The sequence below is a fragment of the Acanthaster planci genome, linkage group LG19, assembly GCF_054643075.1.
Source record: "Acanthaster planci isolate LZ-2023a linkage group LG19, COTS_SCS, whole genome shotgun sequence".
In the NCBI taxonomy this organism is placed as follows: Eukaryota; Metazoa; Echinodermata; class Asteroidea; order Valvatida; family Acanthasteridae; genus Acanthaster; species Acanthaster planci.
In genome coordinates this window covers 5,398,126-5,425,927 of record NC_141795.1, presented here as the reverse complement: position 1 = coordinate 5,425,927, position 27,802 = coordinate 5,398,126, and the positions used below count along the sequence as shown (strand labels likewise).

The 27,802-nt window shown below is 40.5% G+C and overlaps 3 protein-coding genes across 5 annotated transcripts; 1 reads left to right on the top strand and 2 right to left on the bottom strand.

Moving 5' to 3' along the window:
* Positions 1-329: 329 nt before the first annotated feature.
* LOC110973139 (uncharacterized) lies at positions 330-4,405 on the bottom strand. Its single transcript, XM_022223707.2, has 5 exons — positions 4,134-4,405; positions 2,568-2,927; positions 2,024-2,323; positions 1,732-1,782; positions 330-1,412 (listed from the first exon to the last, which is right to left on the bottom strand). Exons 1-5 carry the CDS (start codon positions 4,204-4,206, stop codon positions 1,201-1,203), a joined length of 996 nt encoding a protein of 331 aa, XP_022079399.1. The 5' UTR covers positions 4,207-4,405; the 3' UTR covers positions 330-1,200.
* Positions 4,406-7,646: 3,241 nt separating this feature from the next.
* On the top strand, positions 7,647-20,958 carry LOC110978387 (heterogeneous nuclear ribonucleoprotein H2-like). 3 transcript variants are annotated; one of them, XM_022233391.2, is made up of 11 exons: positions 7,647-7,750; positions 9,902-10,030; positions 10,705-10,860; positions 11,687-11,827; positions 14,016-14,154; positions 16,379-16,557; positions 16,811-16,948; positions 17,283-17,467; positions 17,825-18,062; positions 18,243-18,401; positions 19,646-20,958. In XM_022233391.2, the coding sequence occupies exons 1-11, from the start codon at positions 7,660-7,662 to the stop codon at positions 19,720-19,722; spliced, it is 1,632 nt and encodes a 543-aa protein (XP_022089083.1). In that variant the 5' UTR covers positions 7,647-7,659; the 3' UTR covers positions 19,723-20,958. The 3 variants fall into 3 exon arrangements, with proteins under 3 accessions (XP_022089083.1, XP_086985995.1, XP_086985996.1); XM_087129869.1 differs by having other exon boundaries at positions 17,825-18,066; positions 18,247-18,401; XM_087129870.1 differs by lacking the exon at positions 19,646-20,958 and adding an exon at positions 19,285-19,627.
* LOC110978528 (pre-mRNA-splicing factor RBM22-like) lies at positions 20,019-27,640 on the bottom strand. The gene is made up of 9 exons (XM_022233633.2): positions 27,556-27,640; positions 26,062-26,115; positions 25,303-25,465; positions 24,970-25,070; positions 24,176-24,348; positions 23,747-23,947; positions 23,068-23,318; positions 22,366-22,563; positions 20,019-21,921 (listed from the first exon to the last, which is right to left on the bottom strand). Exons 1-9 carry the CDS (start codon positions 27,607-27,609, stop codon positions 21,692-21,694), a joined length of 1,425 nt encoding a protein of 474 aa, XP_022089325.2. The 5' UTR covers positions 27,610-27,640; the 3' UTR covers positions 20,019-21,691.
* Between the last annotated feature and the right edge of the window lie 162 nt (positions 27,641-27,802).

The following is a 27,802-nucleotide window of genomic DNA, read 5'->3' as shown; positions in this document are numbered from 1 at the left end:
CGCAGGTAGCGCTTCGATGGCTCGTCGCCCATGGCCCAGCGCCCGCGCCGAACGGGGCTCTGGGAGGAATTCTGTGAAGTTGCCAAACTACTGCGCTGGTGTTTTTTAAGAATTAATTAATGAACGAGGGAGTGTAGTGATGCCGCGGCAATGGCGCTCTCTCAGAGAAGAGTGTACAGAAACTGCAGCGGTACCCGCGGGAACATAAAAGAATGGATTCAGAAGTACACCATTATTTTGTACCTGACGTGCTTGAGCACAGGTACATGTGTTTACAGCAATGATTGCTGTACTTAACTGAACAAGAAATGTCAAAGTGAAACACGGTATACATGCGTATGAGTTTCATAACTGCCTTTTATTGGAGCATGATGACTTAATGTAAAATCTGCTTCTTTTTTTTGTAAATAAATGTTGTTTAAATTACTTAACATTTTTACAGGTAACTACATTAAAAAAATCTATGGCGTTTTTTAGGGATGGGGTGAGTTCAGGGTCAGGTTTAGACCCACCCTCCCCGCAGTCAGACTTAAAACATTCACCACATACGATTAAAAATACTCATATATCGTAACGTTCCACTGGCAAGAAAACTCTGGACAAACTAGTATCAGTAGCTCGGGGGCCCTCCTGTCTTCTGAATTATCTGTGTATAGTGTGTCCTATATGGTCCTACTGCGTGCTATGTATTTCATGTTACCTGTGCAGAGTTAACTTCCAAGCTTAAAACCTTAACTGTAAAATATCAACACGGAAGTATCTTTAGTGCGTTTAGTGGTTACCCTTGATGAATAGCCTATTCTAGTCGTAGGTGGACATAATGTCGGCGTAAGATTTTTTTTTTAAATACAGAATAGCCATCTTAAGACCAAAAGTGTTTTATTGTACACATAATTAATGTCCTTCAATGTAGCAATGCCAAATTTACAATATATTTTCTAAATAAAATTGAATTACAACAACAAAGAAATTAACGGCAATGTTGCAAGCCTGCAGTTTTACAATAATTGCATTGAACATGCGTTATTTGACGTTGAGTTCTTGAGACACACTGAAGGGAGCTGCAATAGCGATATTTTTTATATAGTGCTTTGAACTTCAAGCCCAGCAAAAAAGCATGGCATTACACAATTTCGTGTGATCACGATCGTCTCTACAAACCTTTTCTCTTATTTGTCAACTTCTCATAACTTAATCCCGTTATATATCAGCTACCTTTTCCCTGTTTCTGGCATCAGAGTGTTCCTTGTTCAGTCTTCTCAGAAACCTGATTTGCATGGGTAGAGCTTCTAGCTTGAGCTCCAAGACATCCTTCTGAAGGGCCAAGACTTCTTTCTCCAAAGCGCGAGTCTCCATCTCCACATCCATCGGATGGGATGGAAAAATCACAGGTGGTGCGTTGGTGGTCACATCTACATCAACGAAAGAGTGCATTTGAAAATGTTCAGTTCGTTTCTTTACCACTGCATAACTTACTGACGTTAACCGAAAAATTCAGTGAACCGTCTTTATCCGTACTGACGCGAATGGTTAACGTTGGGAAATGCATCTTCAGTGAGTTGTGAGTTTAGGGGACCTTGTCTCCCTCCCATTGTTTTTACGTAGTGCCATTTTTTTTCCAGATAAACAATAACATTTTCGATGGAGTAATTTATACTTCACTACAATTACAATTATATGTTTTCTCCAACCCCAATTAATTAAGGAGGAGTTGTGGCTTTGTGTACCTACCTTCATTTGACTCTACTTCAGCGGGCATAAAGACACCAGGAACACAGCAGTCTATGTTTGATAGGAAATAGAAATTAAGAGATTCTTAAGTGGCAAATATGGATGCAAATAAAGCATAGATGTATTTTGGGCATAAAAATGTTTCGAGGTTTATAGATTTTGTTATACAATTTACCAGTACTGTTGCGTGGGTCGACTGAGTGACTGTCGAACAGTGTCATTACACACCCGATGCTTCATTTAGTAAGCCGCCAAAAGTTAATACACAACAGAAGAGTAAAAAAAATCTTACCATCGATTGATAAAGGTGCCTCGACCTTATTGAGAAGCCTTTCTGTAGAAATGTACTTGAAGACACCGGTTATCTGGCATGTTGTGTCTAAGAAGTCTTCACATCCTGTACTGCGGATTTCCATCGTGTCATCTTCTCTTTCCACGGCTGGAAAATCCTCACTCGGGGTCTGATTATTTCGCGGTACTTTTCGACCGTTGACCAACCATGTCAGCTCTCCCTTATAGCCGCATTTTTCTGTGCCCATCACAGAAATAATGCCCCCAACGGTTTCAGTCAATTCAACTTGAAGTTCTGGCTCTGGCAAGGGAAAGTTTGGGGGGAAATACACATCAAATGAAAAAGTACGTCTATGGATATACAGGTTCTAGACCCACCTCCGCTTACTTTCCATCGTCATTCAGGGAGATTTTTTGGCGCTCGGCTAATAAGTAAAAAGTTCATGTTTCGAATTGATTTGTTCTATGTAGAGTCACACTAGAGAACGATTCACTCTATTCTGATCTAATTCAATGTACTCAAACCATAGAGCGAGGAAACTTACTTGAGCAAACTCGCACCGTCGCGTTCATTCTTTTGTCTTTTTCGGAGACTATGCTTGACAGTGTGTTGTTTTCCAAGAGGGCCATACAGCCGTAACTCCCAGCCGTTCCCTCACTGGCTTCCATCGTAAAGACGGTTGTAAGTTTAGCATAGCCACTCATCATGTTATATGTGTAATTCGTCTCACAGGCTGTGGCTTGAGACAGGGTAACGAGTACCCGGTTTTCGCCACTTATTTTGTACAGTTCGTGGCGCACCTTTGAGCCGTGTGTCCTCACTCTCTTAGACGTGCATATCAGCCGAAAGCTATCACCTGCTGGTACGCTTTGACTCGGAGGCGACAGCACCGTCCCAGCTGACACTGTAAATAGGGGCAAAGTAATCGTTTCTTTTAATCAGCTTAACACCCAGTGGGTGTTGCAGTTTACATATCAGATGAACCTTTTACTGCGACATATGCATATATATATATATAGTATTTTGATCAACAATTGAGGAAATGGTAAGGCTCTTAACAAAGATTATGAAGAAGGACAAATGAAGCGACCATAAACGAGGCGGTACATATACTTGAATAAAAGACACGGCATCACAAGTTTGATGGGCATTTTGAAGATTTCGAGAAGTCATCAGAATATGTTTGAGGGGTGTTATACTCGAGCATAGAGGAACGACACAGAAGGAGTTTGAACTGCCCAGGCTGTAACATCTGGCCAATTGCCGCTTTCTGGCATGCCTGGTATGTCCATAGCCAAAGCGCAGCGAACACTGGCTACGCACTATCTGTTTCACAACCACGAAACCCTTTTATCCCATGATCGCCTTAAAATCTTTAAAACTTCCTGTACTGAGGTATAGGAAATTGAATATTCATGCTTTTGTTGGTGCTTCGTATGATCTCATGACAACATCAAATTTAATGCTTTCGTAGTTGCTTGCATTACGCTTTGTGCCCTAAATCTGTATGTGCAGTCATTGCCCTTAATGAGATCTTTCTTCTGGAGTTATTTTGGGAATAAATAGAAGCCCGGTTGTTTACAAGATTTAGTGTTTTGTTTGAATCATTTTTATTATGGTATTTGTACTAAAGCGTATTTTATGAGATTTCACGATCACTACCTGTGATGAAATAGCGCATTTTGTTCCTAATAAACTAAGCTTTCCAGTAGTAGTGAACATTTTGTTGGCCACTCATAGCCAAAATTACAAACTTTGCATGGATAATGGAACAGTGTATCAAAATTTAAAAGTTTATTTACGATGGCAAACGTAGGTCTAACTATTTCCTGGCCACATCGACAATTTGTATTAATTGCGAGCAAAAACTTTAAGTATTGCTAGGATATTACTGGCCCTGCTTGTCCGGCTAAGATGCGGGCAGTAATCAGACATTTTTGGAATGTTTTCTATTATTCGCCTGACTCTGCGGCGACCATCATTGAACACTTTGAAGTGCCTGAGTTGCAACTCCTTCTGTGTCCTTCCTCTATGACTCGAGAAGATATACACCCGCTCCTACAAATGTCTTAACATTAGTTGACTAAAATCAAATGGTTTGTAAACTTACCTGTTAGACCGAATGATCCAAAAGTGAGCAAGGCCCAGGTTAACAGGATTCGAAGATTGAACATGCTGTCCATAACGTCCGATCCTTACCGTCTGAAATTAACTCGACCCACGGGAGCTTGCTATATATGAGACAAATGCCCACTGCAAGTTGTTGAACCTCGCAAACAGAGAGGAGGGCGAATAGGCGGAGGACGGTTTGTTCTTAGGCTGGAATGGCACCGAGGATACCTTGTTATCCGTGGTCTAACTTCGCCTGGCGCGTCACCCCTTTATAGACAAAAAGTATGAGGAAATTCCCAGTCTACAGCTGGAATCTCAGGAAGTGATGCAACGTCAACAATGAAAGTGAGTTGAGTGTTGTCATACCTGGAGCTAGCTCAGTTATTGTACAGGTATCACTTTCCTTTTCCGCGCATTTTACAAAATAACAGTGGATTATCTAGTGGCTTAACACGAGCCTTATACTCGCCTGAAATTACGTTACTTCGTTTTTGGACGAATTCCAACTTAATGCTTTGTAAATTATTACTTTTTTATGCTCACTGTTTCGAAATGATGATCAAAATCTGTGTTGACGTCATTTACGTCGTCTTTCGATGTGTTGTAATGGCGGTAACACTAATAATTGCAAAGAATATTCAGTTTCTGTGGTCATCTCACCGCCTGGAAAACAGGTGTAAGGTTGCAACAGGAATTATCAGTTTAACCCCAGTCCCTAATTCTCGTATTAATTTGTATAGTTTTTCACACACCCCTGAGGTGCAGGAATAATCATTCAATAAAGTATACTATGATCATCATTTCAGCACGTCATGGGCGCTGGGTTTGGAACAGCGATGTATCCAGCTTTGGTGTGAGGGGGAGCAAAGTAAAAACAGAATGTGGCTTTGGGCTTATTCAACATTATGTTACTACTTGGTGTTCTTTGCATAGGGTATTGGTGCTAATATTTGATAAATAAATGTTTTTTCTTTCCTACTCATGTATTCTTAGTAAAAAAATCCGTCGGGGAGGGGGTAATGCCCCCCCTGGATATGCCACTGGTTTAGAAGATAAACTAAACTGTAAAAAGTGAAATGAACAAGTTTGTAATTTCTTTGAAGCAACATTCTTCTATTCCCAGAAGCTATATATATTTAATCAATCAATTCTCCAATCAGTTTTCTGGAGAATCGAACGGGAAACGTTGTTTTTGTATGATTGTTATAAGGCTAATATTTACGCATATTTTGTTCGGAATGCGATCTATAACTTTTGGCGTCATCAAGAATATTTAGGGTCTGTCACAATTCGACGAATTTATGTCCATTATATTTCTGCCAGCTTATCAGTTTTTGGGGTGGTTCCCCGTCAAAACTTGATATGCTGCAATTGAGTGAAATTCTTGAGGGGTTTTCCCCAAAAGTGAACCGGGCATCGTGAACTACACAGGATGGTTGAGAAGCAGAAAGCCCGGAAGTGCAGTCACATATATATAGCACTAGTGCGACCTTGGTCCGACTTATATTCCCCATGTAAAATGTTCATTACTGGGGCGCCATCTGGCTCTTCCAAGGGTTAACCGCTCTTACTATCTGTGGGTGTGGCCACTCAATACATCCCACGCAGGGATGGATCCAGCGGTGGAATAGGGGCCACAGCTCACCATCAATACCATATTTGAATAATATGAGAATGGTGATTTTGGGGGTGTATTTCTTTTCCCTTTTTTCTAAAGGCGTGCAAAAGCCCCATAATGCATTGTTTCTGTTTAACTTCCGTAGTGTAGTCTTGTCAGTTAAAACTGATATTCTAGAGGGCCCTGATAAAACTTGAAATAAATCAATACAAATGAACATAAAAAAATTTGACAAAAGCAGATTAAGTTAATAAGGGAGACAGATAAAAGAGAAACTGAATAGCTGTCGAACAACACAGGAATTCTTTATAAAATTAAATAAAATAGCAAAGATTAATCGAATTAACAGTTAGTGATTAAAATAATAAAATAAACATAAGCATATAAGAGTGAAAATAAAATGTATTTTGAACAAAACTAAAATGAATGATGATCAAAATTAACAGTGAACACATAATACACAATCAATGGAAAATGAAGTAAAAGTATAAGAAGCAAGAGAAATATTACAATGGATATGTTATAATAAAACTACAACTAAAATCAAATGGAATTAAACGAGGTTAGATAAACTTAATCTACAATGATTGAATTAAGATAAAAACATAATATAAAGGTTAAATAAAAGTCAACTTCGGGAGACTTTTTAATCTAAAGAGGGACTCCGCCTGTCTTTGAGAGGTAGTCAACTTGTTCAACCCCAAGGCCCCTAAATATTGGATTATGCGTTGGCCTGCATTAGTTTAGCCTCACCCCCATACATGGGTTACATACAAAATGCCAAACTTTTACCCCCTCCTCCTGAACCAGAGACATCAGAATTCCCAAGCCTTTGGGCCCAAGATACCCCGGACCTCTCTACCCTTTTGAGATAATTATACCTGACGTGGAAGAAACGGCGTGTTTGTTGTTGTTGTTGTTGCTGTTGTTGTTGTTTTCATTGTCAAGATTTCATTATTACGCATTCCATTTTGTATTGTCCACTGCAAATTTAATTTACAATAAATCACAGGAAGCAAATTGCAGCTTCGAATATTCCGAGTGCAGTTTTTTCCCGTCCTCGTCTGTATTTGCACAGAGGAGGCTTTGAGGTGAGAACATGTAGTAACTACAGCTTCAAGTGGGTATATATAGGCCTAGTCAGCTGTCCCTCCAGATCTTTAATTGCTTTTGCAGATGTGTTCCCATATTAACTCCGCACGGGCCTACTTCAAGGAACGTAAAGGGAATTTTCACATAAAATCATGCGGAAGTGGTAGGCGGCCGCTGGCCAGTACGGGGAAGTTCACCATCAGGCTCCAGGAAATATTCGGCCGTGGGTGGATGGGTGAAATTCACAGAGAACAGTATCTTCCTTGTAGTGTTTCAAAACTAGGCCCTTTGTGACCCTTTGTTTTGTCTCGATGAATAAGTGTTACTCTTGACACACTATTATTAGTCATTAGCAATTAAGTCATCCAAGTTTCTCGGGTTGTGTAAAAACTTACGTTCCTGAAAAGGAGAGGGAAGGCCAAGCGCCGACAAATGAAATGCGGCATTTTAGCGCAGACTCTGTCTTCAGTTTATTTGTCCATGTTTAGCGTAACCGTTGACTTTTGTTGAAAAAAGTTCAGCGAGCAAAGGCGTCTGTCGACTGGCAGGCAGTTTAACTACAGAAAGTACTGTCAAGATTATTGGCCTTCACGCACACTATAAAAAGTATTAGATTATCCACCGATACCACTATCAGATTGGTTTTTAACAGTGTAGGAAAACCATAGAGAAATACAAGACACAGTCTGTGTCTTTAGTTCTCCGTGAGAAAACTGACATGGATTTCGGTTTATCAAATTGCCCTTGGCGGTAGTTTTCGGAATCGCTCGAACATGATCGGACATAGTCGGTACATTTCGTGGCATACTCGGCAATGCGCGTGCGTAGTGGGCCGCTACCCGGCAGCTCCATGCATGCGGTACGAAGACTGCTGACTGTTGCGTCGCCTGTTTTGAAGGGAATTTGTAAGGTTCTTGTGACTTTATGGTGTAAAGCCTATTATAAGTGAGATTCATAAAGTAAAATGTTTGATTTCGTTGGGTATTTTTTTGATTTGTTAATAAACAAAGCGTTTAACATGTCACACGACCCGGCACATGCTGACAATAGCCTGTGCCACTTTGAGTCGTTGTCTTACTCTTAGTCCAGTTTCCGGACATCCATTCTCTTGATTTTTGCATGGTTTTGTTACACCCCAACAAGCGTCTGTCCCACACTTGTCCCAACTATAGTTGGAACATCCCTACTGTAGTGCTAATTCCTATAGGAGATTTCTCATGTTTCTCAACCTTATCTAAGTTTATAGACATGAATAGGCCTAAAATCGTACTACTAGTACTACTTAGTAGTACAAAAGTACTAGTAGTAGTAGGACTAGAGTAGGCCTATAGTATCAATCATGTGACTATTACTAGGCCTAAGCTAATTTTTAGGTCTAATAGTACTACATGGCTGATTTTGCACAACTGTGGCAAGGCATTGTGGGTAGGGAAACCGAAAAGGGTCAAAGTTTGCCCCTTGTTTCCTTCCCAAGATGCCTTTACATGTATACTATTGTGCAAAATCATTCTTACAGTTGCAGTGTGACGAGAAGGTTTATACATCTCACACTTGGCACTGTTCATCTAAACTAAGCCTAGGCCTACAGGTAGCTATGGCGCTTCATTCTTAGACCCCTACCCTTACCCCAGAACTGTAGGGTCAGACGTCCGCCCCGTTCCCACAAACCCCAAAGAAAATGAGCCTTTTTCGCCATATAGGCACTGCATGTGCATGACATTTAACAGGGCATGAACAAGGATCTTATTCTGGTTGTGCACCCATAGAAATGCTGCTCCATTTCCCCCAACTAAGATAGCTTACATACCTTTATACTGAGTACCAAAACAAACCAGGCCCAAACCCTGCCCCACAACCTTATTTTAAAGATGGCAACTGTGAGAGCGAGCCAGTGAGATTGAATGGGTGAAGGCAAAAAGACTGGAAAATACCAGAACAACGTGAGTGAAATCATTCAATAAATGGCACTAAGAAAGCGGAGAGGCTAAGGATCATCTCTGTGTACAAAAGAAATTGCGCCCACGATAATAAGTGGGTGCGCCGAAAATTTTCAGTACGTCAACACGAAATTGCATATATGGATGTGTGGCTAAGGATGGAGCAGGAGTGAGAGTCCGTGCCACACTAGTGGGGCTAGCCAAAACCATGCTGCAAGGGTCTTACAAGTATTAGGGGGCAGAACCAAACCAACAGACTGTACGCACGTGTAATGTATTGTACTGTAAACGCCGGCTAAGTCGGCTCTCTCGCTTGGGACATGAGATCATGGTTAAGTTACATGTAGTTCAATATGGCGACCCCCCAAATGGACAGAACGCATGTGTGTAACACTAGAGGAGTCACTGGTATTGATGTGCTCAGCCACGTGCTGTTGATAAGCAGACATCAATCAAGCAGTGTGGTGCTTGTCACTTGACGCTTCTTGGCAACCACTTTGAAGGAAACCGATACCAAAATGCGATTTATTTAATGCTGACTTATACTATGAATTTTTTGTGGTCTTATAGAAAAGGGACTGAGTGAAACATGCTGACTTATGAGAAATGAATGACAACTTAGAAATGCTGACTTAGAAATGAGATGAGGGCATCAATACCAGTAGCCCCTCTAGTAACATGCATGTGCTCTGTCCATTTTGGGGGTTGCCTTATTGAGCAAACTTTACCGCTAATATGTGCATGAAAATGGGTTTTTCCATGCGGTGCCATGATATGATTTGATAATTTAATGTCCACAATTTCAATGTTAAAAGTTTCTTTCCACCAGCAATAGAGTTTTAAATATTATAGAGATAATACGTATACGTCATTTTTAACGTGGCTCTCAAGACATAGTAGTGATGTCAGTCGCGTTTATTTTATGAATGGAAAATGACGTCATCACGATAATATCGGATATTGCGATATTTTTTCATGATATTGCGATATAAAAGAAGTGAATATCAAACAGGCTTAATTTTGCCTTCTATAGGCATGTTGATGGTTTGTTGACGGTACTGTGCATGTTGACGGTAATTAGTGGGAGTGCTTAATGGTATAATTTCCATGATGTTCCAGTTACAGTTAGAGCATCGCCATTCGTCATGAGTGTTGCGCCAGGAACAGAAGAATCAGATGGCTTTGTGGTCAGGGCCAGGGGTCTCCCGTGGTCATGCACCCACCATGAAGTCATGAAATTCTTTGATGGTATGTCAGAGTGAGGTTAACCTGTATTATATGTAGCATTGTAGCTATTGCATTCCATCCCAAATCACTACTGCATAGATGTCAAAATGACAAACAAAATTCAAACCCAAACACTTGTGAAAGTCTAATAACCATACAACTGATCATTTTTTTACTGATATGATTTATTTGCCTTGCAACATACAATAACATACATGTAATAGCAGAAAGAATAAATGTGTGTATAAATGCATTAATAATAAGTAGATCCCAATAAAAATAAATCAAGACTATACAAAAATTTGTGGAAAGAGCAGGGATGATGCAAAAAAGTTGTAAAAACTGATTTCCATTGCAGTCCCAACTCCAAGATATTTGTGACAACTTGAATGTCCATCAAAAGATTTAAGCTCTGACTCAGTTCTTGATTTGCTTGGTGTTGTCATTGCAGCTGTACATTTTTCATGCAGTGACATAGACGGAAATATCCAGCACTGCAGACTTATTTCATGACACAACCCAGAAGTGAAAACCACAGAAAAAAATTGGGTTGCTTCTTGTACAAGGGAATGCTCAAATATATTACACTTTGGCATTTTTACAGAAATATCACCACCATTTGTACACTTACATGTATCCCATGGATCACACACAAGATAGTCTGATGCCGTCATGGTTTTTGCTTTTATTCCAAGGGTGTAACATTTTAGGTGGTAAGGATGGAATCCACTTCACGTTCAACAAGAACGGCAGGCCTAGCGGAGAATGCTTTGTTGAGTTTGAAACAGAAGAGGACTTTGAACAGGCCATGACAAAACACAAAAAAGAAATTGGATCACGATACATTGAAGGTACAGATATCGATTCATGAGGAGATTATCTAAATTGATGTTTTTAACCACTACCAGCCGGGGACTCCGAAATCGGAGCCGTATGGTTTATATGTGTGGCCGGGGTCTCCGAACTCGGACAAAAGAAATAGGGCCCTGTAACAAAAGACCATACTCCGAACAAAAGACCAGGCTGCTGGGCATTACCGGTATTTTTCACTCTCAAAAGTGGTGATAATCCTGCGTTGTTTTGAAACCCGTATACTAGGGTTTGGGGCATTGAGAGCAAGCGGATTACCACGGGGGACAAAAGCGCTCCACCACCGCAGCGCTGAGCCACACAGCACCGCTGCACGCTAATCTGGCCCCTATTGAAAAGAGGTCAGCAGTGCACTGAGCCAGGTTCGTGAACAAAAGACAGTTGCATAACACCGCACAATCTGGGCTCTGTTTACAAGGCTGCAGGCCTGGCTGAAATATTCAGGCGTCAATGAAGGTCACCTGTCAACTTAGAGTAGTGCCTGAAGATTACTTCGTGTGGCTATAAACGACTGTTAAATGGAATGATGAATTGTTGAAGGATTTTGAAAACAGAAAAAATGATAGCCATGCCGCCCTAGCATCATCAACGTTGAAAAATACCCCGGCACGAAGTGGTTAATGAATGCACAGAGTTTAAGTCAATAATACTGATTTGTCAAAACTGCCCATTTTATGACCGTTCATTTTTGAATATCTCAAATAGTTTACTTTGTTTTATAAGCAACAGTATTAAGAAGTTTCCCATTTAGTTTTGCAATAGTGTTTCACAATTGAATTTGAACTCTTTTCCTGTGGGATTTCACAGTGTTCCGATCTAAGGTCGAGGAGAGGGAATGGGTGATGAAGCGAAGTGGTGCAGCCTCCTTTCAGGATAATGATGCCTGTATTCGTATGAGAGGCATCCCCTATGAGTGCTCTAAGGAAGAAGTCATGCAGTTCTTTAATGGTATGTTGGTAACTTCTGGTTACAGAAGTGATTTGTTATTTCACCCATAGTCATGCTGAAATCTTCATGAAGACAGAACAAATTACAAATTGAAGTACTTAGGGATGTCTTGAAGGCCTTAACCTCTTCCTCATGTTTTCAGTGTCAAAAAGACTCAAAATCTTTCTGTTATGTGGCACCCATAACAGAATAGATTGCTAAAAAGAAAATCTGTGATGACCATAGCAGAGAAGTTATGACTATGTTAAGCATTATTGTCAAGGCTAGAATTGCAAGCCTGGTTTGGATTTCAGAGTACAATCATAATAGCCAGGTACTTGGCTGTTGCAGCTTTAGAGGCTGATGATAATGTATTATATGCAGACATGACAGAAAATTTTTGTTAGTAAGCATTCATGGACTTCTTTTCAACAGAATGGATCAGTTTACATTTTGGAAAACAGGGTCATAGTCACTGTTACAAACTCTTGGAAATTGCATAAGGGAGGCAGTATAAACATGTTCAGTCGACTCTCGTTATAACGAACTCCCCGGGACCACGTAGAAACGTTCGTTGTATCCGAAATTTGTTGTAGGCAGAATGCAGTGCAGTGGCTTTGGTGCATTGTTGTACAATGCCATGTACATGCATGCACGTGTATACATGTATGGTCATACACGTAAACACATGGTGACTTTGGCATAGGAGGGTTAACACAGAAAACACAAACATAGACATGAGATAAATTTTTGTGAATGAAACTACTGAAAAATTTGTGACGCCAGTGTTTTTCCGACTTGCAACTGCTGCATTCGTATACAATGTACATGTACATGTAGTGGAACGTTCGCGACCCTTTTTGGCAGGAACTGTACTTGGACTGGTTGCCGCATTTCCCTCATGCCTTCTTTGGCATTGGTTTGGCCCAGCGGGAACCAGTGTGATGCACTGTGTACGTGTTTTCACCACCGAGATTCGCAAAGGTTCGTTATAGATGGGTCGTCAACAATGGTTTTTCACGCAACGGAGTCGCGAAAACCATTCGTTGCAACAGAAATTTCGTACAATTCGATTTCACTGTAACAGATTTTTTTTCTCTATAGAAATGTGCATGTTTTTGCCGGGACCACTGGCTTGTGTTTGTTATAACCAGCATTTTGTTGTAGCCCATTTCGTAATAACGAGAGTCGACTATTATTAAACACTTTGACAACTCAACCATTGTATGTATGCCACCTTCTCCTGTTCACTGCTCAGATCTTGTGGCCTTCTTTTGGTCTGGGATTCTCCCTGCATTGTTTTAGCAATGCTGAAAGTGACCTGAACTTGCCAAAAGAAGGACACATGTAGTCTTTGACACTCAAAACATAATGGACATATCAGGAGTTCCTGTTGCATCAGTTTTCAGAAATCACAGATTTTGGATGGGGAAGAAAACCCTGATGTGCATCACTTCATAATTTTCTGAAATGGGTTGATCTCTTATAAAAGATTATGTTAATTAGAGATTTACACTCCCGTCACATGAGCACCTTTTCAGTAAAGTCAGTTCATAAGCTTCTTGGCTTCACCTTGATCTAAACTGTTGTAGCTCTGCATTTTGGTTTTGATAAGACTTTGTGTGTACATGTAGTCACATCCTATGAAATAGTTGCTGGTGTCCGTATCCTCATTGCCACATTCAAAGCATTAATTGTGCATTGACTGACAGTGCACTTCGAATAGTAGAATTTGTCTGAATACTCCCCAGTGGCATTGGTGCATAGCAAACACACACTCCCCTTGATGTCCATTTATGTTCTGTATCTTCCACCACGGTTCATCGCTCATACAAAAGCTATGACACAAATGTGATCAAACTCGGCAAAGCAGAGTGTTTAAATATTTTGCATTTTGATGAAGTCATCATGACGTTTAATAATTTCATGACATTATTTGATGATGAACAGTGTGGATTTTATGCAAAATAAGTTCATGTCTGGGGTTTTGATTTAATGTGAATGCCTTTCATCCTACAGGTTGTCAAAGTATTGACCAATTGCCTCCTATCTTTTTCCTCTTATTTTTGTCTCCTTTCCCGTATGGGTACCTTATGGACTGGGTGATTGGCTGGGTGGTTTGCCCCCCCAACATGGGTATCTACTTGCTGGCCGGGGTGTGTCATCCGGGTGGTATCGGGCGACGGGGGTACATGGTGGCTCCCTACAGGGTTGGAGATTGTGGCGAATGGGATAACACTGCCTACAGACCAGGAGGGGAAGTGTACCGGGGATGCCTTTGTGCAATTTGCATCAAAGGAGCTGGCAGAGAAGGCTTTGCAAAAACATATGCATAAACTGGGGCACAGGTGGGGATTGGAATAGCGGTGGGGTAGCTACCGTTATAATGTATTCACTATTGTGTGTGCTTACATAGCTCTCTTGGGTCTCTGTATTAGCTCTTTTCAAGTTCAATTTTGACCCAATTTTAACTGATTTGAAATATCAGTACTTTTCTTGCGGTTTATTTTAAGGTCACATGGTTGGTCTTCCGGTTTCCTGCTACTGGTTTTGTTGGCTTCTGTAGAAGTATGTCAGTTCCTGGTATCTGTTTGAAATAGTGTACAAAAAGCAGATGTTCAACCTGAAAAAATATGATGAAACAGTTCCAATGTCAGAGCCTAAAATAGACATTTAACAAAAATATATACAAAGTAAACACTGTCTGGACATATTTCCTGTCCCATGTGCATGTATATATCCTGTCCTATTACGATGAATTAGGAAATGTTTCTAATAGGAATTTCTTCGTAAGAAAAACGGAAGAAATGTATTGTTTAAAGGTTTCAACTTACTGCCCTACTAGATGTGTTTGATCAAAAGCTGTGCGAGTTACCTCTTTTACTTTGAATATTTTGTCTGTTTGGTACTTTCTGCCTTCAGGGGTGACTTGAAACCATCATCAAAGAGAAAGATAATATGCTGACAGCATGATTTGGATGGAAGGGTTGTGTCCCAAAAATAGCTTACACAACTACTTCCTGCTTCATGGAAATATACTTGTAATGCACATGCACATGATTATTATGCAAATTATCTTTGAATTTCATAATCGGCACATTTGCATTCAAGTCATCATTTGACTTAAACATATACCAGGAAGTGATGTAATTACTATAAGAATGTGTTTGGTTCTCCCTCTTCTGTGTATTGTGTGTCTCTTTTGTATTGTCTGTCTTTTGTTGTCTAGTTTTGACTTTCATTTATTTTTCTTTGTTTTTTATCTCAGTTTCAAATAATAGTATTCATACGTTTAATCGGTTTAGTTACATACTTACGTAGATGTTATATCCTTAGGTAGATGTATACATGGTTTTTATATCAACACACACAATCGCAATGACATCAACACACACCCTATCGACATTATCAACACACACCCTAGCAATGAAATTCCAAAATTCCTATCCTTGTGGAGACATGGCTTTGTTCTCCAGTACTAACACAGTCGCGTGTGAAATGAGGTTTCGAAATGCTCCCATTTCAATATGAATCACTCTCCTGGGCACAAGTTTGGACCGAAAGTCCCTCATATGAAACACTTTGCAACTGATTCTTAGGTATTAAAAAATTCTCCCTTTTGAGCGATTTCCAAATATCAGTTTCATGAAATCCTTGTGGAGACCTACATGTGTACACCTTTAGAAATTCCTTGCGGAGACCTATTCAACCCATTCTCCTGGGTTTCCACAAGGCACCATATACCGAAAACCTATGTGCTCTTGTCAATCACACACATAAAATATACATGCAAGTTTGCCAACTGGTTCCAGGGTGGAAAAGGCAGTAACAAGAAATGAATTATTTACTTGTAAATTCAGTTATTTCCAAAGTGTTCCGGTTTCCTAAAGCGAAGTGTCATTCCAGGGTATTTTACATGCACATACATTTGAGTTTTTGCAGTTTCATTGTTGCTGCAGCCTAATTTGTGGCAATTTGTTTGGTTTTTGTCTTTTAAGGGACTAACTTTTCTGTATTTAATGTACGATTTTTTAGTTTCAGTGTCACAAAGTGCTGTTCCTGCAGTGAAGAAATATAGTTCTTTGGAGTAGCAGATAAATTACTGAAACTTCCAAATGATCAATTCGTTCATTTAAACAACAGATAAAAAATCATTGACTTCTTGTCCACATATTTTTTGTTTCTTAGACAAAATAAAACATTTCTAGTTGCCTGTTGGTTTGTGTCATGGTATTGAGAAATGATATAACATTTTTGCTACGTATGATTGCATCTGGTCTTCCACACTTAGGACTTTCTTAGGGAAAATTATTCAGACCTACATGTACTTTCCCTTTTATGTTTAAATTTAAGGCATTTTTACCCTTATTATGTGAACAGTTTTTAGATATGTATTAAAGTGCCCTTCCTGACTTGAAAGTGAGCCAGATGGGCCTCTGGTGGATTCAAACCCCCATCCTTCATTTTTTGGGGGCAGACACTTCACCCAAAATTATCTAATCGTCAGGAAGGGTAAATTGCAGTGTATATGATCCATGAATGAACATATCACTTTCCCGGTTATGTCCCTAGATATGTGGAAATCTTCCATAGTAGTATGGATGAAATTCGTCGAGTTGTGAATGCCAACAAGTTTGCTCGTGCCTTCCAGAGACCTGGTCCCTATGATCGCTATGGAGGTGGGGCTATGTTTGGTGGCAGAGGTAGGGGGCCATCCAGTTCAGGTTTTGAACGACGCTACAGATTTGATGGTAAGCCATTTAGGAGTTGTAAGCCAGCTTTAAATAGTCCAGAAAATTCTCTAGAAAATTAATTTTGCCAGATAGGCTAGAGAGTAGAGACCTGTTTGTGTAGCACTTGACTGTTTGAGTTGAAGCAAACCCTGCTCAAGGATATAAAGTGAAAAGTCGACAGCAGAATTACACAAGTTACATGATTATGACTCTTCAAAATGCCAACCTCAAACTCTGCTAAGTGTGGGTCTGCAATTCATTACTTTGGCAGGTTTTGGGGGTGGATATGAGGATAACTTCTACGGCGTGGACAACTATGGATTTGGTGGTGGCAGCGGTGGTAGCAGTTTTGGAATAGGCGGGATGATGAATCGACGGGGGAGGGGAATGAGAGGCATGGGAATGAGAGGTGAGTGGAAGAAACCATGGTGAGAGTTGAGATGTATGTGTGTAAGGGTAACAGAGTTAATCTGAGTAATCTTAGTAAGTAGGTGAAGGCTTACCCCAGTCTGATAAAGTCATCCGTGGCAAAGGCACGATAGGCATGATAGCCTCATTTCAGATAGGAATTTCAAAATGAAATGCCACCATCTGATGATGACGATATCTAGGTAGGTAAGAAATTCTTGACCAGGCATGTGTTCTGATTTCTCACTCTTCAGTTAGTAGTTACAAGGCAGTTCCATTTGTTAAGCAGGAAAATACATGAAGAAACAATAAACAAATTGGATTGTTTGTTATAGGTGGCTTTGGCAGAGGAGGTGGTGGTGGTGGTGGTGGTGGTGGTGGATTTGGCTACGGTGGTAGCGGAGGAGGGTTAGGTGGACCAGGAGGTGATAGCATGGGACCAGTCTTCCAGAGTCAAACAGGTCATTCTATTCATATGAGAGGATTACCCTTCAGTGCTACAGAGGAGCATATTATGGAGGTAAGAACATTCGTATTTGCTGTAAACACCTCAGTTCCAAAGCCCAAATACATTGTCACCCTCCAAAATTACAAGAATCCAAATAGAAAGCAGGATGGACTTTGTAGCAGATTGGAGGTAAGAACATTCGTATTTGCTGTAAACACCTCAGTTCCAAAGCCCAAATACATTGTCACCCTCCAAAATTACAAGAATCCAAATAGAAAGCAGGATGGACTTTGTAGCAGATTGCAAGATTGGAAAGAGACACTTTAGTCTGAGTGAGGAGTTCCTAAGTATTAAGTCACACTGCTTACAGTTCTGTGAATTTAAACCACATTCTGTATTCTGATAAAACTCTTTGCCAATTGTGTTCAGTGGTTTGGCAAGTCAGCTGTTCCCTGCCGAGTTGTTATCAAATATAACAGCAAAGGTCAACCGTCGGGGGAGGCAGATGTTGACTTCATCCGTCACAGAGATGCTGTAGCAGCTATGGGGAAGGACAAGGAACATATGATGCACCGTTACATTGAGCTCTTCTTGAACTCGGAAGAAGATGGGGAAGATGGAGATGGTGGCTATGGTGATATGCCAAGGATGCAGTCTGGAATGGGAGGCACGTTGATTGCTCACAGAATATTAAGTGATAGAAAATTGTTTTACTAAACACTCTGAAGTCAAACTTTAAATGGTAAAAGAAAATGTTTGATTTCTTTGGATTTAGAATACATGCATGTACTCTTGTTCTGTCATTAATTTCTATCATCGTGCGGTTAATGTACTCATTCTTGCACAGGAAGTGGAGGTGGCAGTTACGGAGGTGGAAGTTCACAGGTCGGAAGTCAAGGTGGTGGATTTGGTAACCAAGGTAATGGCTTTGGTAACCAGTCAAGTGGTATGAGATCTGGAAGTGGATATACAAGCTTTGAGAGCCAGGGAGGGACAGGATTCCAGGGTGAGAATTCATCCGCATTTCTGAAATTGAAGTAGCTCTTCTTTGTACCCCTAAATGTGACTAGTCCAGTAAATCATTTGGGGGGGGGGCATATTTCCTTTGTAAACTGCTAAAAACGGAATGTGCTTAGAGAGTATCCCTGTGGAATGGATCATGGCACCTGCAATGTCATGCCTGCTTTGGGCTGACAAAGGAGCATGGAAGGTAATATACATACAAATCAATTTATTAGCCTTGTTTGTCAGTAAGATCAGGGCTTGAACTGAATGATGACCATGACAGCCAGTGACTATCGTTGCTCTTCTTACTGGCAGACGTGCCCCACAAAATAATCGTCCTCTTCATGGCCAGTTTTCTCTTGCCTAATATTTACCTTGGCAGTCGTGCCCTTTTTACATGCCCATTAAAGCCAATACAATCCATTTAAGTTGACTTAACAATTTGGCACTGTATTTCGATGTCATGTGAGCCCAATGGGTTGTCCTAAATGTCTCTGAATCAGTCACACATACGTGGCCAAATAAATGACATGAACACAACCTGAATCTAGCTTCACGATCCCAATGCATGGTACTAATCCACAACTTACATGTACATATGTACATTACTGCACGCACTTCACGTTCGTTCGGAATGTGTCGATACTTCAAGCAGCGATGCTTTCGCCAGAAATATGAATGTCTGTATTTGTTCACCCACTGTCTAGTTGGTGAATGCACAGCAGATCAGACATGCAAAGCTAATCGACTTTCTCTTTCTCAGCACTTGCACGTGTGGTGAGAATACCCACTGATGTTTGGGTACATATTCAAGGAATTCAAGAAAAGCATGCATGAGTTTTCGGATTGTCACAATTTTAAGATGAATAACCCATTTACTCCAGCATTCCGAGGTGACAACAAAAAGCAGAAAATCAAAACTGCCATGCAGGAGAGATTATAGCTGGCAGCCCAAACCGGAAAAGTCAGGCAAGCAATGCAACAAATTTGATTTGCTTTTCTGGTAAGACCCTCACCCAGTGCAGATGTACTACAGGGATTCAGATATTTATTACTTTTTGCATTCAGCATTCACTCCTCAACTGCAGATATTATTTGGCCTTTGTTCCCTACCCACTGGCCATGGTTTTCCTCTATAATTTTACGTAATTCAAGGCCAAAGTGGCTTTGCCCTAAGTATTACTAAATTCAAGGCCAATTCTTAGGAATGAATTATATGAACCAATGAGATTATTTTGTTTGCAGGGAACCAGGGAGGTGGGAGCTCCAGTTCTTTCTACTCTGGGGGTTCTGGAGGGTCTGGATTTAACCAGGGATTCTAAACAAAATCTGAGTGAGAAAACCAGAACATGAAGACGTCAAGAATGAAGCCATTTGTTCTGCCAGTTTGAATTTTTACATTTGTTAGTTGAATCTTTGTTGTGTACATAATACATGGTGTAGTCCTGATCATGCTAGCGTATCTTTTATTTGCGCACTGTAGTCTGAAATTTTGTGATATTTTTCTTTCTAATACTTAATATGAAAAAAATTGGCTTAGGATTATTTCCTGTTTAAGAAGTTATCCCATTTGCTGTGCTCGTTTACGTAATAGCAAACATTGTACATCACAAAAAAGTTAATAGTGGTTCCAGATTCCATGTTAACGGTTTATTTCATTAAAGTGAAATGCAGTTAATGTTGAACAGTTTATCCAAACATCTTACAATGAGAACTATTTTTCTGTCTCTTGTTATTTTCTGCATTACAAGAGCTATTGATTTCTCAGTTAGTTTGGGGGATATCCCCTTACAACAGTATTGAGCCACAGACACGTATTGCAAAATTTCATCTCTGCAAAGCTAAGCCCTGCATTAACTTATGAAATACATGGAGTATTCAGTTTGGAAATACCAGAAAGTAGCTCTTTTAGTGAATATTTTAGTGAATATATGGTTGTTTGTCTTGCAGACCCTGTTAACAATTTGTTTTTTTGTTAATGATGTCAATGTTTCACCTCGTGACAGCTTGGACAATTGCACTGAATATTTTTGAATTCAGTTTCAAAGATGTATTAATATCAGAGATCATTCTTTACAAAAAAAGAATTCTTGGAATGACAGGTAACAGAGCTAGAGGGCTGTGTGTCTTGTTTGCATCATTCTGAGCATGTCACAAGTAAATTTCAGTAACTATGGCAACAGCAGTTAGCCTCAAGTTACAACTTTATGAAATTTTTGCTGTACAAAAGTCATAATTACAATCTTTGAAGTGAGCAGAAACAAAAATTAAAGTTATAAGAGGTTTCCTTTAAACATTCCCTACCAGAAATAGTGAAAACATTTTTCTCAACCTTTTTGCTTTGATTGATTTGAAAGCAAATCTTGGCATGGTGAAATTAATTCTGTGAAGATGTAAATCAATCAGTTACTGTGAATTTAGACAAGTGACATTAAGTGGTATTCCATGCTTGTAAACTAACAAAGGATTTTAAAATTACATAAACACGGCATGTGACAGCTGTTCAATTTACTTTGTCCACTGATTAAATAAAACATGAAGGTACATGTAATTCCAAACACTTCAGTTCCAGTCAGTAGTTACTTGATGGTTGTTAAACTGTCCTCAGTCCCGCCACTGCCATTTTTTGTGGCATTGGACAGCGTTTTAAAACAGGGTCCATACACATGAATCTGTTCTTTTTCAAAATTAATTACTCCCAAATCCAAAACGATTTTTAAAACTGATTACAACTACAAAAAACACAGGGCAAACTACTGACAAAAACTCTTAAAAAGTAATTTTACCTCCAATACAATTACGTGTTTAAGTGTAACTGCATATCAGTAAATACAAGTTTGACTTTAGTGACATCAGGATGAACCGGTGTGAGGAATTTTGTTACTGACTTTTATAGTGTAATTCGACCGCCAGAATTAGAAGCCATTACTGCGGTAGCACAACACTCGTGGACAGGCGGTAAGCGCGGGTTATATGCCTCTTCGACCAACAGGGTGTTGTGATTTGCCGAAGGCACACACGTGTCAAGCTGAAAAATGTGCGTGAGTGCGCTGCCACCACATTTAGGGCGTCTTATCGGATTAGTCTATAGATATGAAAATATGCACACTTTAAGTACACGTGACTTGCCAAAAAACCTGAACCACAGCACTGCCTTTCAGTGACATTCCAAGCTTTCAGCATGCACAGAAAAAATGTTGAAAAGCTAACCGTCTCTTGGAATTCAGTGCTGTACGTGTTCATTTCTACAAGATCAACAACTTGCCCCGATCTGGTACTGATTGTTAGCACCTACTCTTGGGTGGTTCCTGTGCCCATCCGCTGAGGGTCTTGTGACGGGTAATGAACAGCTTGCCCAGGGGGAGGCAGTCCCATTGGTGGTCTGATCCCAGGGGGAGGAGGTCTGACCCCCGGGGGTGGTGGCCTTACCCCTGGAGGTGGGGGACGCGCTCCAGGATGGAATGGAGGTGGACCACGGTAACCAGGTAGTGCAGGGAAGCCTGGGGGAGGGAAATCAAAAGCTGCAAAAAAAGAGCAAAGCATGGAATGAATTTCAATTTATGACAGAAATTTCTACTATCATCCTTCTGCCCTTCCCATACATCTACACATAAAATTCTGATTTAAGGGATTTGGAATTGAGCTAGTGATGAATTCTGTATCACCGGGCATGTTTTCACTGGTCAAAAAATAAAACTGCATTTTCTTAAGATTTATAAATTCCAACACGTTGAAGAATTCCGGTCCACAGCATCTAACATGGATGATGATACCTCTTTTTAAAATCCATGGAGTGAATTTTCAGCGGGGACTTCTTGATTGAAAACATGTTCCTTAAATTTCCTTGGCATGCTACGGGATTTCATTCACAGGTAGGTTTTCATGACCATAATTCAACATTTGTCACTTTGTAGAGCATGTGTTCAGCTGACTGGGGGTACAGGTGCCACTACACTTGTACCTACCTCCTGGTGGTGGTGGCTGTTGATGATGCATCATACGAGGTGGTGGACCCCTTGTTAATCTCCCAGGGGGACCCCCTAGGGGACCCATGGGTCCTACAGGGCCTCCTGGCAATGGGGGTAGCTGGGAATCATCCTGGTCAAGATTGAAGAAATTACTTGGTTGTGATCCGTCAGCTGGCATGGGTGGCATTGGCAGAGCTGCAAACACAGCATGACGTGAAGATTTAGACTATACACGTGTTACATGCCAAATCACTGGCAATATGTGGTACCCTCTTGTCCAAAGGATCTATTACACAATGTTTGTTGCTCTCTGTACTTATTACACTGTAGTTGATTATTACAGTTAATTTCTTGAGGGAAAACAAACTTCTCTACCTGCACATTCCCAGTGCTTGTTAGAACCATTTCCAACATTTCAACAATCTGTCATTTATGCATGACTTTGACCCCAATGAATATACATGTGCTGAAAATGCTACTAAATTTTTATATTCTTGGGGTGGCATCCAATCACTCATTTTTCCCACAGATGTAGTAGGAATTCCATTATTTTACGCCAGAGTAGAAACTGAATGAAGGGGATCAGACTATGCATGAAACAACCGTCTCTTTGCCCTTGTGTTCTAAAAAAACAGAGAATCCAGCAAAAGATGGCTCTTTAAAACTTGATTGCACTGCACTGCCCTGGTTTGTACTCACCCCCTGGTAATCCAGGCACTGGTTCATACTGTGGCTCTTTGCCCCCTTCTATGTTCTTGACAGCAACACCTTGCTGACCTTGGGACTTCCCCCACTTGACATTTAACCTCCGACCTTTCAGAATCAGTTTCTGGAAGGATTTTTCAGCAGCCTGTTCAGCAGCAGCGCGAGTTGTGAATGTTACAAAGGCGCACTGCTGCTTCTGGACAACATTAATAGACCGAATCTCTCCAAACTGATAAAAGTGATTCCTAAACAGAAAAAAACAATGAAATAAAAATTCACTTGAATAACTCTACCTGAATACCAATGGAATATAAATCACTTGCTCTCACTACACATTCTACAGCACTCCTGTACATTGCAATCTCATGGAACATCTGAAAAAAGATACTGAGATGCAATGTTATTTACAGCCACATGTTCGTGTAATCTGCCCTGCGTCAAAGTGTACCCTCACCGGCAAAAGAAAGAGACTGCTACCAAGGTTTACAAGCCGGTTCCTGCACGTGTTCAGCGTGCACACAAAAACCTGACATTCTAGAGTAAATTTGTTGCGCATACTCAGCATGCTTTTGTTCCCGCTCAAAGCGGATAACAAGCTTCTGATTCACAAAAACAAGTCATGCACTAACAAATTCTTTGTCTTTGTATGCTCTATCATCAATGATGGCTTTACCTTAGATTTTCTTCTGTGACTTTATCCCCTAGGCCACCCACATAAAGTGTAGTCACCGTCTTGTCATCAGGAGGTTCTAGCTTGGGCATGGTATCAGCGCGCCGCATTAACTTCTCAGCAACAGGATCATTTGTGCCATAGAAACGATCTTTGATGTTCTGATCTGCTAGTGGATCATCTGGATCTGTTGGTCTCTCATGTCTAACAAACATATGGAAAAACAAGATCTGACATGGTTTTTCACGTGATTCACTTGTACCATCATTCAACATTTGAAATTAGATTTATTACCACACTCACTGCTATGTTTCCAAGTAAGACATCTACACTGAAATGAAGCCAATACTGTTGGCTCACATTGGATTACACAGGGACAAAGACAAGGCTATGGGGTCAGAAATTTATGGAATGAAGATGTAATTAGTATACCTGTATGGACACTCTTCTCCTCGTCGGCATTCACCTTTGACCCAGAAAGAACAGATGTGGGGTCTGTTGCGTTTGTAGTAGGGAGTAGTTCTAGCCAGCTTCATGAGAAGATCACTAGGGGCTTGTGCCTTGCCAACTGCACCCGCTGCTTGCACCCCATCAATATTGGCAATCTAGGAAGGAGAAAAATAAGACCCTGTACAACTGTTCTTGAAGACAGAGTTGTGTTCCAGTCCTCCACCTAGAGCTCTTATTCCAAATCACCATTATGCATTGTTTGGAGTTCATTTTGGCCTTCTTAATGGGTACTAGTGACAGCTATATTCCTTTGAGCTCTCCTTAAGTAGACTTTAACCAGTCACCCAAGGCCACCACTTCCATGTCAAAAGCTGCACTGGGAAGTAATACATGCACATGAGCATGAAACAACTCTATGGTGTGACTAATGATGTATGCACAGCATGTGTAAGCTTTCATCTCAATACTTGGCTACCCATAATGTTGCGCAGTTTCTTCTCACCATTTTATGAAAAATATTAGCCATCAGCTAAATGAACAAGGCAGTGAGTACAACCCAAGTAAGATGATCAACTGTGAGTTCTATGAGGACGAAGTGTTCCAATGCCTGTATGAAGATACCAAGTTTAGATGCCATGTAGCAGAAAGCACTGCTGTCATTGTATACAGCGGGAAAATCACCAATGCACGCCCTCGTGAATTTCGTTACTTTGGAAATGTCTTGACAGGTTACTGCCTGGCTAAATGTAAATAACTTGGATGGCTTGTACATGTACCTGTCTCTCGATATTCTGTGAGTAGTACTCCTTGTTTACTTCTGACTTAGGCATTTCATCTTTGATGTTCAATGCAGCATCTCTGACTTGAATGGGAAGTCCTGCAATCAAAGATAAAATTTGAACGTGTGTAATTTATAGGTAGTTCAAATAGGAAAAAAATCCACTTCAAGCATTATGGCAACAGACTATGGTTAGCTGAAGTGACAACTAATTCATATCAAGAGCTGAGGATCGCAGGTTAACCGATAGCACCTAAGGATTTATTGAGTTTCTTTATGTGTGAAGTACAATGTTGGTTCTAGTCTAGTGAGGGCGTCATTGAAACCTTACCATATTCAAGATCCAGCAAACATGTTTGGCAGACATTCTTGATCTTACTGCATGTCTGGCAAATTTCTGTCTTCTTGAATCGCATACGAGCACCAGGACACCAGCGGAAGATGGTGAAAGGTCGATCACAAATCTTGCATTCACGGCCAAACTTTTCTTTGGTCTAACAAAAGTCACAAAACAAAAGAAGTATTAAGCAGCACGGGCAGACAGTACTTGAATGAATTCATCAACCTCTCTGAATTTGAAGCCTGTATTTCAAGTATATTGAAGAGGGAAAAGTACAACCCCACAAGTTCAACTTTCTTCAAGATGTGACATGTTGATTTGGTTCAGTGCAAAGCATCTGTGGTTAGTTTTATTGCACAGTTTTTGTGCAGAAAGGCTCCAAGCAAAATGGCAACAAAGAGTAAGAAAGTACACTATCCATGACACACTTGGATTGTAACTGCCATAGTGCAATGGATTCATGAGTACCACAATGAACTATTCCATGGAGTACATATCTGCTCAAAAGGGGGTTATTGTTCACACTACAGACATCATACACACAGGAGAAAGTGGGCACAAGTCAATGCATCCACATGCAGAGGGATAGTTTGCTTTTATTAAACTATCATGTCATCTATTTACATGTACTACATGTAATAAACTTTACAGCTATTTGGTTACCCTAAGTCCCTAGGGACCAATGAAATCACGCATATATGCTTGTTGGATTCAGAATAGTTAAAATAAATGCATCAGAAAATGTCTTACCATGCGAATGTAGGGGTTATCTCCTAGGCATGTCTGGCATAGAATCGGGAAGTCCTATCATAGATGGGGAAACAGATTTGATGAAAGATTTAATAATCAAATCAAACATTTGACAACTGCATTTTACTTGTACAGTCCACCCTGAGCTGAAGTGCACCGTCACCAGCGAGAGAAAAACAGACGAAACTACGTTTTCCAACCGGGTTCTTGCACTTGTTTGGCTTGCATACGAAGGCCATATATTCCAGACTAAATTCATTGTACATACTCAGCGCGCATAAGCTTGTACCCCCATGCGGTAAGTGCATACCATCAATTTCATTTCAAAACAGGCCCTTTTTTGTTCCTGCTCGGAGCAGATATTTATTAGGTTCATCTCACAGCTTTGCAACATCAACGAAGCCACAACATTCCTTGCTCTAGATCTCATGTTTCAGACAATAAGCAGGATAAGATTAAGATGATTATATGCCATTCACCCAAAAGACAGTGATAGTGTTGGTTTACTTCTCATGTTAGGTTGGAGTGCTCCAAGATACTTACAGCAACCTGACACAAGAGAACTGGTACCTGACATGCCTGAGGTTTCTACTGCTAACATTTTGCACATGTAGGAGCCAGGATTTTGAAGTTGTAGTACTCTGGGTACAATCTGAGACCTTTCAGAATTACCGATATGACTGCTAAACCATAGACGTGATGGAGGAATAAGAAGGAAACTGTTTACTTTGGACTCCAACTTTTTTCTTGACAAAAGTTAATTCTGGATCCTGCCGCCACATCCCTACTTGCCACAAACATGACAAACTTCACCATGTCCACTTCATCCCATCAGTCATGTCAGTGGTAATTGAGTTAAGTTTTCATTTTAACCTTGTACCCGAGTAACCAGTCATTCCAGGGGTCATTTTCAGAGTGGTGGGGTATTCTGCAATTACTCCTCCTTTTTATCTGACATGTTTAAACAGAATTCCATCCTGTCCATTCACAATTCAGCCATGTCAGCTTGCCAAAACAAATCTGACTGAGGAGAGTTGTTATTAAAATTTTATATTTTTAGAACTTGGTGATCCAACAAAAGACCTAGTGTCAAGCGAGGGAAGATATTTACAGCTGTGACGTTAGTAATGGGCCGTCACCTGGTCATGCTTCGCTAAAACGTGCGAATGAACTTTGTAGTCTTTGAGCATGTCGAGTGCTAGCTGACTAGGCATGATCATGATCGATAGCATGTACATGAAGCCTTAGGGCCTAGCCCTATAGGCTATATTACACGGGTGATGTTCTTTCCCACGATGCCTTTCTAACGTGCAAAATCACCCATCCATGCATGCATGGCACGGCTTATGCCATCGCATGGCGTACGCTACCGTACGCAAATCATCAACATTACATAAACAAATGCTACAGACTGTGCCAAAATAGATAAATGTTAACATAGCTACTGCTGATTACTACCATGAAAATGGCATAACTACTGAAAATAACGCTTACTGCTTCCTCCCAATTTTGACGATTGTACGTGTTCGTGCTTTTGCTCGCCGCCATTTTTGTACGCTTGGTACATTAAACTGCGCCCTCTGACGACGACGACAAAATAATGTTTACGCGAAAACGGTGGCACGCGGCTTGGTCGAACGTTGTTTCAAAAAAAAACTGGCTCCATTAGTTTCGAAAAACGGCACCCTGTAGTTATGCATTATTCATATTTCATATGTAGGTTCATATGTAAGGCCTAGGG